The following is a 14440-nucleotide window of genomic DNA, read 5'->3' as shown; positions in this document are numbered from 1 at the left end:
TACTAACTATATAATTATATATAATCATCATTAATATTTTTTAATTTCTTAGGGCTAAAGCCAATTTTTCAATATACCTTATATTATTATATAATAGTAATTAATATCACATGCTTTGGACAAACTGCACAATTGCCCCACACAACTCTGCAGCCAAATCCTCGCATTCGCACACGCAATAGTGCGGAACCGGATAGTCATCCTCCAAATATGCCGTTTTCAGGACTTTCCGCTTACCGTCGACCTCCACAAACTTTACGCTTTATTACTGTATAATATTCTTATTGTGAATGATGAAAAGTGGGATGGAAATTTTCTAAATTTTACGCAACGCCTCGCCAACGCCCTGTTTTTCGTTGATTATGCCGTCGGTGAAGATCAGCACCAAATTGTCGTCCTAGAGCTGGTCTTCGAGCACCGAATTCGCCATATTTATGCCGCTCGCAAAGTCCGATTTCTGGCACGTGAAATCGATCTTTTCCATTCCTTTCATGACCTGCTGCTCGCTCAGCTGGTCGCTGAGCTCGACCAAAACCTCGCTTTCGGAGCCGAATTTGATCAGTCCGAACTTACCGATTTCTGACAGTTTGATGGCCGTAAAAACGGTCAAAATACTTTAGTAAATTTGATTTTGCATTTCCACTTCTTTTAAAGAAAAGGAATTATCTACTAATAATATAATATTGTAATTCCGCTTCGAAGGTTTATTTCTACGGAGCCAAATTTTGTCTTTCCGGTACTGACTGGCAATGAAGGGTATGATTTTGCGTAAATTGAGTTTCTTACCGGACTTGAAGTCACCTGCGAGCGAGGAGGTCTGTTTTGGCTCTAAAATGACCTTCAGCTTCTCTGCCAAAATTTGAGCATTTTGGCTTATTTTCTGCTTGTTCAGCTGCTGCTTAAAGAGGTCTAAATAGTCCGTTTTCTCAGTTTACAGCGTAATATCAGTATGCAAAATTTCAATTTAAATTCCATTTTCCGTTCCTTTTTCACTTTATTTTATTAAATTTTCGTCCTTGTCGCTGGCCTCATCTTGCATTTTTTGGTCGTTTTCGGAGTCGCTGATGACCTCTTTTACGTTGTTGTTCAGGTCGATTTCGACTTAATTGGAATTTTCTTCGAATTCAATTTGATTTTGCTCTTTCTTTTCAGCATTATCGCTCTTTTTCTGCTTTGACATTTTCTTATTCGCGTGAATTTCGGCCTGATTATCAGCGTTTTCGGACGGCTCTTCGTTATCATTTTGCGAGGTTTCGTTGTTTTCTTACTGCGTTTTAGCATTTTGCACCTCATTCTCCTCGTCTTTTTACTGGTTTTCGCTTTAGCTTTCCTGGTCATCGTTGCCGTTCTAGAACCCTGTTTGGTCTTCGATGTTCTCCTCTTCGTTTTGGAAGTGCTCTGGTTGGTCTTCAGTATAGTCTTTTTTCTCCTGTTGCTGCTGCTCTTCGGGTTCTTCGTCGTTAAGCTGCTCTGAGTCTTCTTATTTCTCCTCGAACTTCTGCTCGATTTCTTCTAGTTTCTCCTCTTCGTTTTCAGCATTTTCTAACTCGTCGTTGAAAATTTCGTCAAAGACATCTGACATATCATCTTTGACTGACTGATCATTTAGGTCAGTCTGCATTGAAAATTCGTCGTCTTCCGCTTACTACGGCTCTTCTTTCTCTTCGAATTCTTCCGCAACGTCAGGATCTTGATATTCAGGATTCTATTCGGAAATATCAGACATTTCGTCATTTTGATCATTGTCGTTGTCTCCAGCTTTCATCTCATTTTCTTCTTCTCCTACTTCATCCTGCTTTTGTTAACTTCCTTCTTGTTCTTCTTCGCTTTCTTCCGTTTACTTACGCTTTTAGTCTTATTGCTCACCTTCTTCATCCTGGTTAATTTCTTTTTCTAAATCTTCTTTTTCTTCTTCCTACTCTTCATTGTCATTGTTAACATCTTAATTTTGTCCGTCGAATTCTCTATCCATATCAATTCCATCATCATTTTCGTCATTTTTCTCGTCATCATTCTAGTCTTTTTTATCATTATCATTTCCTAATAGCTGATCGTCGCTTAAGTCTTCCTCTTTAACTTGATCATTAATGGCATTATCACCTGCACCATCTCCTAGACCAACACCATCTTCAGGCTACTTTGATTTTTGCTCTTATTGCTCTTCTTCTTACTTTTCCTTATAGCCATGTTTTAATATTGCAGTAAAGATTTATAATAATGTTGGGCTATATAGGCTCAATTCTTAATATTAATTTGAATTAAACTATTATTATTATTAGAATAAGCTTTCGTCTAAAATAACAAACTATTACACAATAAATATATTCGGTTCTTGACACTCTTAAATTTACGGTATTTATTAGAATAAAAATTCGATATTTTTAAGCAAATCATCAAAAATGCAGCTTGCCATCCGTTTAGAGTAATACTCTATTTATTTAGTAAAAATATCTTTAACTTTATTAGCGGTAGCTATTAACTAAATATTAAGCTCAATTTTATGCTAAACTTAATAGTCCTAGCTCTAAAAGCTAAATGACTACAATTTCATGAAGCAATCTTACATTGACTTAATTAATTCTGATATATTTCCAATCTCTATATTTTCACCTATAATATCTCTAAGTATTTTAGTAGACTTGAAAATAAAGCTTAAATACTAAACAATGACTTTATGCTTATCATCAGCCTAAGCTTCTTTATTAACACAAATATTATCGTCTTAAATTTTCTTTTAAACTAACCATAAAGACTACTAATAAAAAGCATTTAACAAATAGTTGACGATTTTTAAGATTTTATCCACCTCCGCCTGCTAAACACCAATATTAATAGAAGTTTAAACCACAATAAACTGCTGGTAGAAATCTAATATCTCCTAATTTTGCTATAAATCAATTTAAACGAACATGCTATTTATCTGACTCAATTTTTCAATTTCAAATAACTGTGAGCTACTCTGCTAAATGTTGAAATATTCATTGATTCTGTCGATGAATATCTTCAGCTTGAATTCAAGCTGATTTTTCTTTTATTTTTCAGAATGTAAATCTTATACATTAAATATGATTTTTTCAATATCCCTTTCAGAATTTTCTGCAAATTTCTACGGCATTAAAGCAACCTTTTCGGTGAACTACAAGACGAGCGTTTTAACTGGTTTTTGGACAATTTCGCTGAATTTTCTTATGATTTCGAGTGTTTTCCGGTGCGATTTGCTCAGATCTCTCGTTAAAGTCGTGAAATTACGCTCATCCCACTGGAAAAGCTTGATTTGATCTGAAAACTCCTATTTCACGCTCGCCTCCTCCGTTTTGATCTGATTCGCTACGAATTCGCCGAAACGCGAATAGCGCGAAACTATAAAAATTAGCGACTGAATAACCTGGATTTTGTACTCCAGTTTCGACTGTTATATCAGTTAAATTATTGCTTATATCAGTTCGATTCGAGTACCAAACTGGCCGTACGTGGAATCCAAAATGTAAGTCGCAAATTGCGCCTCAAAATCGGCTTTGTAGGCCACGAAATTGGACGAGGCGGCTGTAAGTGCGCCAAGCAGCAGCTGTGGCCACTCAACGAGCGCTGAATCGGCCTGCTCCTGCTGGATATCGTCGAAAAACGTGTTCCAGGACATCAATTCGATTCTGCGCCAGTGCACGATCGTGGCCTTGACGCCAGTGAGGATCTGGGTGTCGAACTGGAAGCGCTGCGGCGCGTTTCCATTCCACTGCATTATCACGCTCAAAAGCTGCTCAAAACCGGTCAGGAACTTCGCTAGTGGCTGCAGAACCGGCAGCGAGCAGAGGAGCGTGAAAGTATCAGAAATCTGCTCCAAACGCGCGTCAGCCGGAAATTCAGCCACGAGAGCTTCAAGTTTGAACTTGAACGCCGAGAGCTCCGAAATCGCTGCGCTGACCTCGCTCGGATACGGATTTTTGTAGATATTTTTGCAAATTTGGCTCCTGCGCGATTTGTGGGCCTTGATTTGCGCCAGAATAGTCGAGTTTTTGGTCGAATTCTGCTGCGATTTCTTGTAGAGCGCAGCCGCGCTGGACAGTACGAAAAGGCACGTATTCTGGTCCTAAACGTAAATTTTCGAAGTCAGAAGCCGCATTAGCAGGTCAAATTGGTCGAAATTGACGTCCACGTCGTCGAATTTCGCCGAATTTTGGCCGTTTAGCAGCTTTCCGATATCGCAAATGAAGCGGTGGGAATCGCTAAAATTGGCCTCCTGCGAAACCTCGTCAGAACGCGCCGCCTCGTCAATGATTTTGCGGAAATCGTCGCCGTAGCTGGGGAACATTTCCGCCAGCTGGCGCTCGATTTCCCCGTCGTAATCGTTCGATTTCGCGAAGTGGCGGGAGCGGAAAGGCGACTTTTCGAGCAGCACGCGACGCACTTCTGCGAGCTGGCCCTCCTCGTGCGAAGACGCGATAAAGGCGAGCTGGCTGAGCGACAAATATTGATGCCTGAAAACGAACGTTTTGTATGTGGAATCATCTCTGCTGAGGTTCAAAAATACGCTGTAATACGCGTTCGCGAGGTCGATCTGGGGCGTCAGCGATCTGACTGCCTGGTACGGCGGGATTGCGTCATAGAATAGGTCGATAACTGTGGATTAATTGAGCGCTTTTTCGCGGTTTTTAACCGTCTAAAACTCGTCGATCGCCATGTCAATGAAAAATTGCAAAGACGAAAAAATGAAAATTACCGGCAGCAGCATATCCGCGTAGCTCAGGACTAGAACCAGAGGTTTTGTGGCCAGGAAAACGAAAAATTAGTGAATGTTACGTTGGTACTAATTTAAATACTGGACAAATACGTCGGTTTGCGGCTGCGTTACCAGCTGCTAGAGCTTGTTTATATTCAAAAGCTCAATTTGACCCTACAACTCTTCGTAAAATTCCTAGTCGAACTGCAGTCTATCTACGTTCATTTCGGCCGCTTCCTGGAGCTAATTGGTGTAAAAGGCTTATTTTTGGGCTAAAAAGTCGCCCGCCTACGTTTTTTCTGTGAAAATACGGCTCTGCGTCAGAATTTGATGCTACTAAAAAACTTGCTTCTGGAGTGCCAAAATCTCGAGCACCCCGGAGTTGAACTTGCCATTGAAGTTAGCTAGCAAAGATTGATCGAAAACGCTGCTAAAATCGGCATGCTAAAATATCTGAACTAAGAGCTAAATGGTACTTAAATATGTAATATTTTAGTTAAAGCCTACGCCAATTTTACGCGCTATGTCAAATATAAATTCTGTTTTTTCTGTTATATCAACTTAAAAGTTACCTATTACCTCCTTATTCCTGTGGTAAACCACATTGTAGAAGTTCTGCAAATCGTTTTAAAACGATTTTTACATCTAAACTGACACTTTTAAGTACTCGCCAAAAAATCCGATTAGCACTTTTGTTAACGGCCCATTTTTCAGTTTTGACGGTTTCTGCGTCAATTCACCGAAAAAGTGCACGTTTGAAAGCGTATGCGCGAGCATTTTCTCGACGAAGATATTGTGTTTTTCGGGGACGTACTTGAGCAGCTTGTCATTTCGCAGCAGGAAGTCCAGAATTGAGGTCGTGGTGTACTTAAAAGTATCTTGTTGGACCGAGAATTTGGCGTCGTTAAGGAACTTCTAAAATCGTGTGAATTGGGGCGTTCTGACTGTGAATTTTGAGATCCCGAGAAGGGAACGGAAAGCTGCGAATTTTGCCTGATTTTCGTTCTAGAGCGAGTTTAAAAATACGTTAATTGTATACTTTTCGCTCTTTGAGAGCTTCTGGAGTGCGGAAAACTTCTAAAATTGGAATTGCAGATCTTACGGGTTTATGTACTGTATTGTATGTTTCAGGACCTGGTAAAAGAGGTTTTCGGAGTCCAATTACTTAGAAACTTCACCCAAAACCAGTATATCAAACGTGTTCTAGTTAGCCAGATTGAGAAGAGAATTGCAGAACTCATTTGTGACGATTTGAGCTTGATTTTCAAGAATTTAGCCGGTAAAAATTTCCTGCTATTAACCAAATGACGCGCCTCTGGAGATCTTGTAATTCGCTATAATCGGCTCCTCGCCGAATTTTTGCAGAGACTGGAATTCGTACGAGACCAAAAACGAGAAGAATTTCTACAAATTGGTCGTTTGCAGCAGCGTCAATAACCGTGAATGGCTGGAACTGTCAATATCAACAAGAAGCGCCTGCTGCTCATCAGACAAACTCTAAAAATAGAAACGCTGCATCACGACCTGCGCAACGCTCAAAAGTTGCTATTTACCGCAAATCGGGAATTCCTTAACCAACTGCTCCAAAACGCGCGCCCCGACGGGGTCTGCGGCGTCCCTGGAAATCGCGTTTATCCGCAAATTGTCAAATTCGCGATTTGCGGCCTCAGAGGCGAAAAGCTCAGAAACGAAGCCCTGGCCGTCCACGCAAATCTCGAAGCAGCGGTTCCTTATCGCCCGCGAAACGTCGCCGAATTTCGCGTCGTAGGACACGAAAACGCGGAAATTTTTGTGGATTTGCAGCTGCCGAATCTCGCTCGTTCCCTGCTCGAAAAGGTACAGGACGGCGTCCCGCTCCAGCAGCGAATTCAGGCGGTCCAGAACCGACGCGGAGCAGAAATTCGCGTTCGCCAAATGCAGCCACTGGCCCGATTCGATGGCCTTCGTGACGACGCCGTCGGCCCACACGAAGCGGCCCTGGATGCGCTCGTTCTCGTACTTCGCGAAAAGCGCCAGCTGGTGCGTGAGATTTTCGTGCATTTTCGAGTGTTTCAGGCCGAAAATGTGCGTGTTTGGGGCGATAAAGGCGTGCAATTTTGCGAAAAACGCCTTTGCCTCGCTTTCCGTAATGCTGTTCGTCACCAGATTGTAGATTTGCTGGTTAAACGACAAATACGAGTCGATTTGGTTTATGCGCAGCAAAAATTCGAGGATGCTCACGATTTCGATCAGAATGCTGTTCAGGCTGAGCTGCTCGTAGCAGCCCAAAATATCCGTTATATCAGTACTTTGGGCTAGCGAAACTGTGAGTAAATTTTCGTTGAAAAGCTGGCTGGCTTCTGATATAATGCGGTCGATAACGACGTTTTGGTCAGCAATTGTGACCATAAGCACGGGCGTAGCTGCGTTAACCGACATGCAAACCGAGTACAGCAGCGGGTAGTCCTCAACGACGAATTTTTGCAGCTTTTAGTCCCCAGAAAACCTCAAATTACCGAATTTTACCTCATTTTTGACCAAATCAGTTCTTATTAGCGGGAAAACGCACTTTTGGCTAATTTCAGGCCCCAAAACGCTCTAGATACACTTCAGCCCCTAAACAGCGTCCGTTTCGCCCCGGAAGCGCAGCAGCAAAACGCTGCATACCACGAACCACAAATCTTCAGCGCAGACTTCGCTCGCTTTGACGAAGTCCAATACCCTGTAAACGTCGCGCAAATTGATCTCCCAGGGCCCACCGCGCTCGCCGAAAGTGACGCCCACCGTGCGCTGCAATTCGAGCATTATCCGCACCAAATTTTGGCCCAGAACGGCGCCCCCGTCGATTTTCTCCAAAATGAACTCGTAATCCACGCTCTGCAGTTTCTGCAGAAACAGGCAGTTGAACCGGTTCAGGAAGCTCTGTGGCAGCACCTTGCGCCCGCCGCCCTGCCAGGCCGGATTTTGCGCTGCGAAAATTTTCACTTCAGGCCGCAATTTGACGATTCTGTTCGTTTCGGGTACGAAAATCTGTTTCCGGTGGTCAAAAAGCGCGTTCAGACCCTCCAGAACGGCCTAATTCGCGAGATTCAGCTCGTCCAGCAGGACCCAATTTCCGCTCTAAATCGCTTGCAGCAGCACGCCGGCCGTAAACTTGAAAATCCCGCTCTCGGAGGGCAGGTCCTGACCGACCAAATCGGCCAAATCGACGTGCTCCGAGAGGTTAATTCGCGTGATTTTGCGACCCGAAATCTCCGCCAGGTGCTGCACCAGCGACGTCTTGCCGACGCCGGGGGCCGATTCGAGCAAAATCGGCCGATTTGAGGCGTTCGAAATTGCGCGCAAAATCATCGCAGCGTTTTTCAGCGTTCCCGGGGAGTTTATGCAGAATTTGGAAAGGAGCGAATTCGACTTCTCGAGGTCGAAATGCGGCCCCAGCGAGAGCTCAATTGGCGGAAAATTGAGCTAAAGTGACGTTTCTGAGAGCGTGATTTTTTGCAAAATAGGAGTGGAAAATTGAATTTGAATTGACTTTTTTAGTTCGTCCAAAATGAACTATTTGAGCTGATCGATGAAATCGGAGTCGGGGCTGCAGATTTTGACCTGCAGGCCGTCGATGTAGCAGAGCTGCAATTCTGAGAAGAATTGCGCCCCGGAAATCGACTTTTCGGCCCTGTGGACGTAGCTCACGTGATCGAAAATGCCCAAAAGGTCGCGGATGCTGAAGCTGAAATTGTGGCCCAGGTAGAACTCGGATCGCATCTTTTGGATGATTTCGAAGAAAATTCGCGTGGCTCTGGACAGCGGAATTTCGTCTACGAGCACCTGCGTGGGCTGCCGCAGGCTGAGGATTAGCTCCACCTCGTCCGGGCAGCTTATGCCTTCGACGTAGATTTCCGTCATTCGATTTCTGAGCGCCGGGCTGAGCTCCTTCTTGCCGTAGTCGTTTCCGGGGTTCATTGTGCTGATGCAGTAAAAGCGCTGGTTCGCGACAATTCTGGTCACTACCTGGCCGCTGCACGGTTTTTCTGAGATTGTGAGCTCGCGTGAGGTCTCAAATACGCTGTTTAAGCGCTCTAAAATCGAGTCGCTCGCGAGGCTTATTTCGTCTACTAGTAAAAGTTTTCCCTTGATCATGCAATCGACTAAGGGGCCGTCGTACCAAGTGAATATTTTGTCTAGTTGCAGCTTTAACTGCTGAATCCGCTTTTCGTAGAAGCCGTTAACATCGATTTTTGCCGAATACTAGGTAATAAGCTCCTCAATTTCGCTTCTATTCCTAACTGGCCTTAACTGACCTACAAAATCCGTAACATCAGTGTTCTTGTGCAGATTAATTGATTCCATTTAAATGTTTAAAACGACGGCAATAAGTTCAGCCACCTGTGTTTTTCCTGCACCACAATCTCCAATTAATGTTGGGTTCTCGTGATTCTAGAGAGCTAGTAATGTTAATGTAAAGATCCTGTTAAATGATGGTGTGAATACTAACTTTTAAAATTGTTAGTACGCCTGAGAAGTTTTAATAATATTTTATAAAGGTATAGTAAAATTATTGTAATAATTGCTTATATCCGAAAAAGTTATTTGTATTTTCAAGTGTAAGTTAATGATATCTAAAACGATTTTCTTCAAATCGTACGATCTTTGACGCTCACCTAATAGCATAAATATAGTTAAACCCAGCTCATCAATAGTACTAGGAAGTCTATCGGCAACTCTGAATAAATCACGTAATGTCAACTACTACGAAACTAAATCAACATTAACACCTGAAACAGTATTTTATAATTTTACTCTGATATCTGAACAAATATTTATAAGGCCTTTTATGAACTTTTCAGGAAGTTAGTCACTTCCATTTCGTTTAGATAATATAAACTCAAGTTCTTGGTTGGTTATTTCACTAACTTCAATCATCACAAATCTATTTTTAAACGCTTCAGATAACTGTTTTCTACCTCCATAACTGGAGCCATTTACAATACCTGGTGGATTCTGCGTTGCAAACAGTGCAAAACCAGGAGCAGGTTTAATAAATTCATTTGTTTCAGAAATATAGATTTCAGAATTATCATCTAGTAACCTATTTAAAGCTTCTAAAACTTCGCTACTGCATAAATTTAATTCATCAAGAATAACCCAATATCCTCCTTTCATGGCACGAATTAAAGGTCCATAGGAAAATTCTAATTACCCAGTCTCTTCATTAGGGCTAAAGCTACCTAAATAATCCTGCAAATCAGTATTCTCATGATTATTAATTCTTACAATTTCATAACCTAGCTATTTCCCCAAAAATGTAACCAAAGATGACTTTCCTGACGAAGTCACACCTTCTAACAATACTGAGGTGTTAGAAAGGAGCGACTTAATAATTTAATGCAAGTAAACAGTATTTTACTTAGTTAGAACAAACTAATTTTGATTCTCTAATATCGATACAGTGGAATCATTAGTTTTCAAAAATTTAGGGCCTATCGGGAAATAAATCTAATCTATTACATGATAAAGCTCACTTTGATATAAAAACTTCAAATTTTCGATATTTGGTTTAAACTGTAAATTATTATGCGTGATTTTGAACGTTTGGCGCAGTAATGTATTGACCATTTCAGACGATACTTCATCCAAATTGCTGGTGAAAAACAAGGAAAACCCCTCGAAAAGGGCTCTCTACAAAGACAAACTTACATGATGTCTTTAAGCGAACCGTAAAGCTCTACATAGCAACCTTATCGAAAAAACAGGATTTTGCTAAGCTACAGTCTTCAATTTACTGGTCTGCCACACTTTAAGCTCAAAATAGCAGTCCACGATATCGTCCACATCAATAGTCTAATTCTATAAATATGTCCGAATCAATTTCGTTATATCAGCTTTGTTCGACATTTCTTCTAAATAAATAGCCGTGAATTATTGCTAAATCGCTTCAGGAAGCTACTTTTTGCCTACATCGCTTGCAGGATTCATACTAGCAAAAATTCGGAAATTCTTGTGCTTCCGAACTACCTGGCAGTTACGACTTTCGTCCTAGAAGTCAGGAATCACGATACTGTCATTTTGAAGCACTTGCTGCAAATATTCCAAAACCTCTGTAGATGCCAGATTTACTTCATCGAACAGGATAAAGCTACCTTATATCAGCGCTTATGTCAGTATACCCTCCTTAAATTAAAAATAAAATTTGGATTCTGCGCTCTCAAAGCGCTGAATTTGCTCGCAATTTTGACAGATTTCATTTATAAGAACATGCTATTAAGGCTAAATTTCGGCCATTTTAGCGCCTTAAAACGCACGAACGAAACGAATGCAGTTAGCGCTCATTTCTACATAGTTTTTGGCTGTGAAAAGTGCAAAAATGCGCTCGATAAACTGGTTATTTTAAGTGGATTTTGCATCCAAAACCTCATTTATTAATGCAATGGTACTCTAGTAAATCGTCCGCGCGACGCTTAGCTGACTCACCGGTTTGAAGCCGCCGATGAGGTCTGTTATATCAGTTTGGGCGGATAAATTTACAATTTTGAGGTCGTTTCCAGCCGCTTTTGCTGCGATTTCGAGCGTGTACGTCTTGCCAATTCCTGTCGATGATATAAGGAGCAGATTTTCGTTGTTTGAGACTGCCGCTTGGATGTAGTTTAACAGTATTTTGGTGTAGTTTGTGAGCGCGAAATTCGGAGCTTAAAAGTTGAAATTACTGGGAGAAATCTGCTTGAAAACGTAGTTTCCGACGCAATACTCATTATTGATTATATCAGTTGGAATTTCTTAATCAAAAATGAACGTATTTAAGTGCTCTAGGTCCAAAAAAAATAAAAACGCGAGCTGCTAGATGAGCGATTGCTGCTTTTTGGGCGGAAACTGAAAAACGAAGCACTGGCAGATTTCAGACACGATCATAAACCGCGATTTGTCGTCCACGGTGTTAATGTCGGAAGTGAGCAAAAACTGCGCGTTAAACGTCAAAACCTGGCGATTCAGCGCGCTTCTGAGCCGCGTTATCGCCTTCAGCAAGTTCTAAATTGGCATTTCCAGCGGGCGCAGGATTTCGACAAAAGGCTGGAACGGCGCGCCAGCCATCTCCAGGACCTGCCGCGCAGTGAAATTTTGGGTCCGAATCTGCACGAAATTTGAGGCGAAATTGCTCTTCAGCAGCCTCGCCGTTTGGGCGCAAATTACGACAATTCTGAACGTTTCCGCAACGCGAAAAACGCGATTTCCGTGCTAAAACTGCGATTTTCCGGTCACCAGCGCGTCCAAAACGCAAATTATGCCAGAAAAAACGTCGATTTCGAGCGACGGCGCGGCCTCGATAACGACCGTCTGGCCGCGTTCTGCGGCGCGCGCCAGCGGCCCCGCGCGGAAGAAGAACTGTCCGGGCGTCTGGCCGCACGTCACCTGCCCGAAAAGGTCCTTCGGGTCCTGGGAAGCGCTGAGGGGCAGGTGCACGACGTCCCGCAGCGCGTTGGCCAGGCACGTTTTTCCAGAGCCTGGTGGGCCGCTTATCAGGATCGGGTGGGGTACTGTGATCGCAGCAAGCAGCTGCTGGTGCTGGGGGTGAATGAACGGCATTTTCGGGAAGGGAGCGATATATGATTATTATATAGTATTATATAGAATATAAAAAATTAAGGAGTGGTGTATGGAAGGGGTCGTTTTCGAGTGGAAAATGGCTTAAAGTCCAAAGAAAGGAAGGAACTGAGGCGGAGCGAATTGCGAAAAGTGCAAATAAAAAATCAGAGAAGTGGGTAGCGGAATTCGCGGTTTGTGGCAGGGCAAATTTGGGCAAATTTGGTGCCTAAAATGCTCAGATTGAACACCTTAAAACAAAAAAAATTAGTGGCCCTTCGGCGTTATCGCGCAACGAAGTGATATAAGTGCGAAGTGATATAAGTAAAAAGTGATATAAGCGCTAGAACTGCTCACACAACGAGGCTCACCTGCGCCTGCAATTCGTCGTTCTCAGCGATGAGCTGATCCACCTGCTCCTGCGTCATTTCGAGCGTCTCCCGCAGCTCCCGCACCTCGGCACGCAGCGCCTCCGCCTCCCCGCCGCGTGCAGCTCCAAAGAAATCACAGAGACGCTCCGGGACGCTGCGGCGGCGCACCTCCATGAGCGTGTGCAGAATCTGCGCTGCGCAGGTGCTCACTACCGGGCGGCTCTGGCCTTGCTGGGACGCCACCTGCACGCTAAAAAATTGGTTGCCTAGTACTACTGCAGCGAGCTGATCCAAAAGCTCTGCTGGCTGTCCCACCGCCTCGGGGCTCGGGGCGAGCGCCGGCATCTCCGCCACGCTGAACTGCTGGCTGAGTGGCACGCCTGGGGTCTTCTGGATCGTTTTCAGCTATAGTACATGGTCTATAGTGAGCGTGGTGGCACCGGTGTCGATCTGGTACGCTATCTGCTGGAAAATCGCATCGAGGCTCATTTTGCGAAGTGAAATTTCCGCATATTGGTGGTCTGGAATATTGGGCCTGCCGGGGCGAAAGCAGTTATGGCAGCATCTGAACATCTGTATGATATGTGGTATAGTCATGTCGCGAGAATGCAAATATGCATGCCAGCTTCTCATGGTCACAACAGAATTAGAGATAAATGCCGTAAATTGCTAAAACTGGATGATTTTGGCATGAAATCAATGATAAAATTAGATCACTTTTTGAAATAAGACTCTTCGTGGAAGTATCTCCAGTCAAGATTATTTGCACTGCATTTTTGTTTCCATTCGTCAATTTGGCCCATCCAACCAAAATCCTTAATATACTCATGTGTGCATCTGTCTTTAGAGTCACATTTTCCATTAAACCATTGATAATCTTCATTAGTATACGGCAAATAAACTCTGCCTAATGTATCGGCCAGCCTTTTCCCAGCTTGATCGGGTGTTTCATTTTTAACCACATCTAAATAAATATATTCGAGAATACTTGCAAAATTGCAGCTAAGGTCTATTAAATGGCGCAAACCAGACTAACAAAGCCACGCATTATGCAACATCTTTTTATACTTCAACGCAACAATCTATACATCATGATTTAATCTAAAAGCACCAGCTCTAAAACGTAGGACGCAATGTTCAGCTGCAATTGTCCCCTCAGGAAATATTTACAAAGGGGTTTGACTAGTATTGAATTCATCACAAATACGTTTCATATCATCTAATAACTATGCATTTGAAGTGTTCTTTTAAACGGATAATGATCTATTAGCTGTTATAACTGGTCCTATACCAAAAGCTCCAAACATGTCTGATCTTGCTAAATATTTAGGTGCCAATAATACTCCATGAGTAACAACATCATTCATGTTTGTATGATTAGAAATTAACACTGGTTACATTTATTTTGGTTTATTGATAATTCTAATATGAATAAATTAGGTTTTTAAGACTAACCACCAGAAAAACCTGTAAATAGGATAAATTATTCTACTCTATGGTAGGTTTTAATTTTTGACATTAAATACGGAAACAAAAAATGCAGAAACTCCCATCCAAATTAATACTAACAATAACTTAGGGATTGCCAAAAATGGTGCTGTAACAATACATATTATATGAAGTATGTAATACTATAAATTTTTAATCTCTTTTTGGTATAAAAATGGATGAGTAGGTGTATATTCATAAGGGAATTCTGGAGCCATTTTAATGGAAAGAAATATAGATTATACTACATAATATATTATATAGTAAAAGTTATTATATATCAATAACGGACTTATTTCAATCAACTATAAATAAT

The 14440-nt window shown here is 42.2% G+C and overlaps 3 protein-coding genes across 3 annotated transcripts; all 3 read right to left on the bottom strand. All coding sequences in view use genetic code 6, as the record gives it.

Moving 5' to 3' along the window:
* Positions 1–106: 106 nt before the first annotated feature.
* SS50377_27330 (Midasin) lies at positions 107–12268 on the bottom strand (the record flags this gene model as incomplete). Its single annotated transcript, XM_067911122.1, has 1 exon — positions 107–12268. The coding sequence occupies one exon, from the start codon at positions 12266–12268 to the stop codon at positions 107–109; it is 12162 nt and encodes a 4053-aa protein (XP_067761809.1).
* A 350-nt stretch (positions 12269–12618) lies between these two features.
* SS50377_27329 (uncharacterized protein) lies at positions 12619–13233 on the bottom strand (the record flags this gene model as incomplete). The annotated part of the gene is made up of 1 exon (XM_067911121.1): positions 12619–13233. One exon carries the CDS (start codon positions 13231–13233, stop codon positions 12619–12621), a length of 615 nt encoding a protein of 204 aa, XP_067761808.1.
* Positions 13234–13349: 116 nt separating this feature from the next.
* On the bottom strand, positions 13350–14342 carry SS50377_27328 (Lysophosphatidylcholine acyltransferase/Lyso-PAF acetyltransferase; the record flags this gene model as incomplete). Its single annotated transcript, XM_067911120.1, has 1 exon — positions 13350–14342. The coding sequence occupies one exon, from the start codon at positions 14340–14342 to the stop codon at positions 13350–13352; it is 993 nt and encodes a 330-aa protein (XP_067761807.1).
* Between the last annotated feature and the right edge of the window lie 98 nt (positions 14343–14440).

This window comes from Spironucleus salmonicida, chromosome 7, assembly GCF_000497125.1.
Source record: "Spironucleus salmonicida strain ATCC 50377 chromosome 7, whole genome shotgun sequence".
NCBI classification, from domain to species: domain Eukaryota; phylum Fornicata; order Diplomonadida; family Hexamitidae; genus Spironucleus; species Spironucleus salmonicida.
Note: the sequence above shows the minus strand (reverse complement) of the source record. Positions and strands in the feature narration are given on the sequence as shown.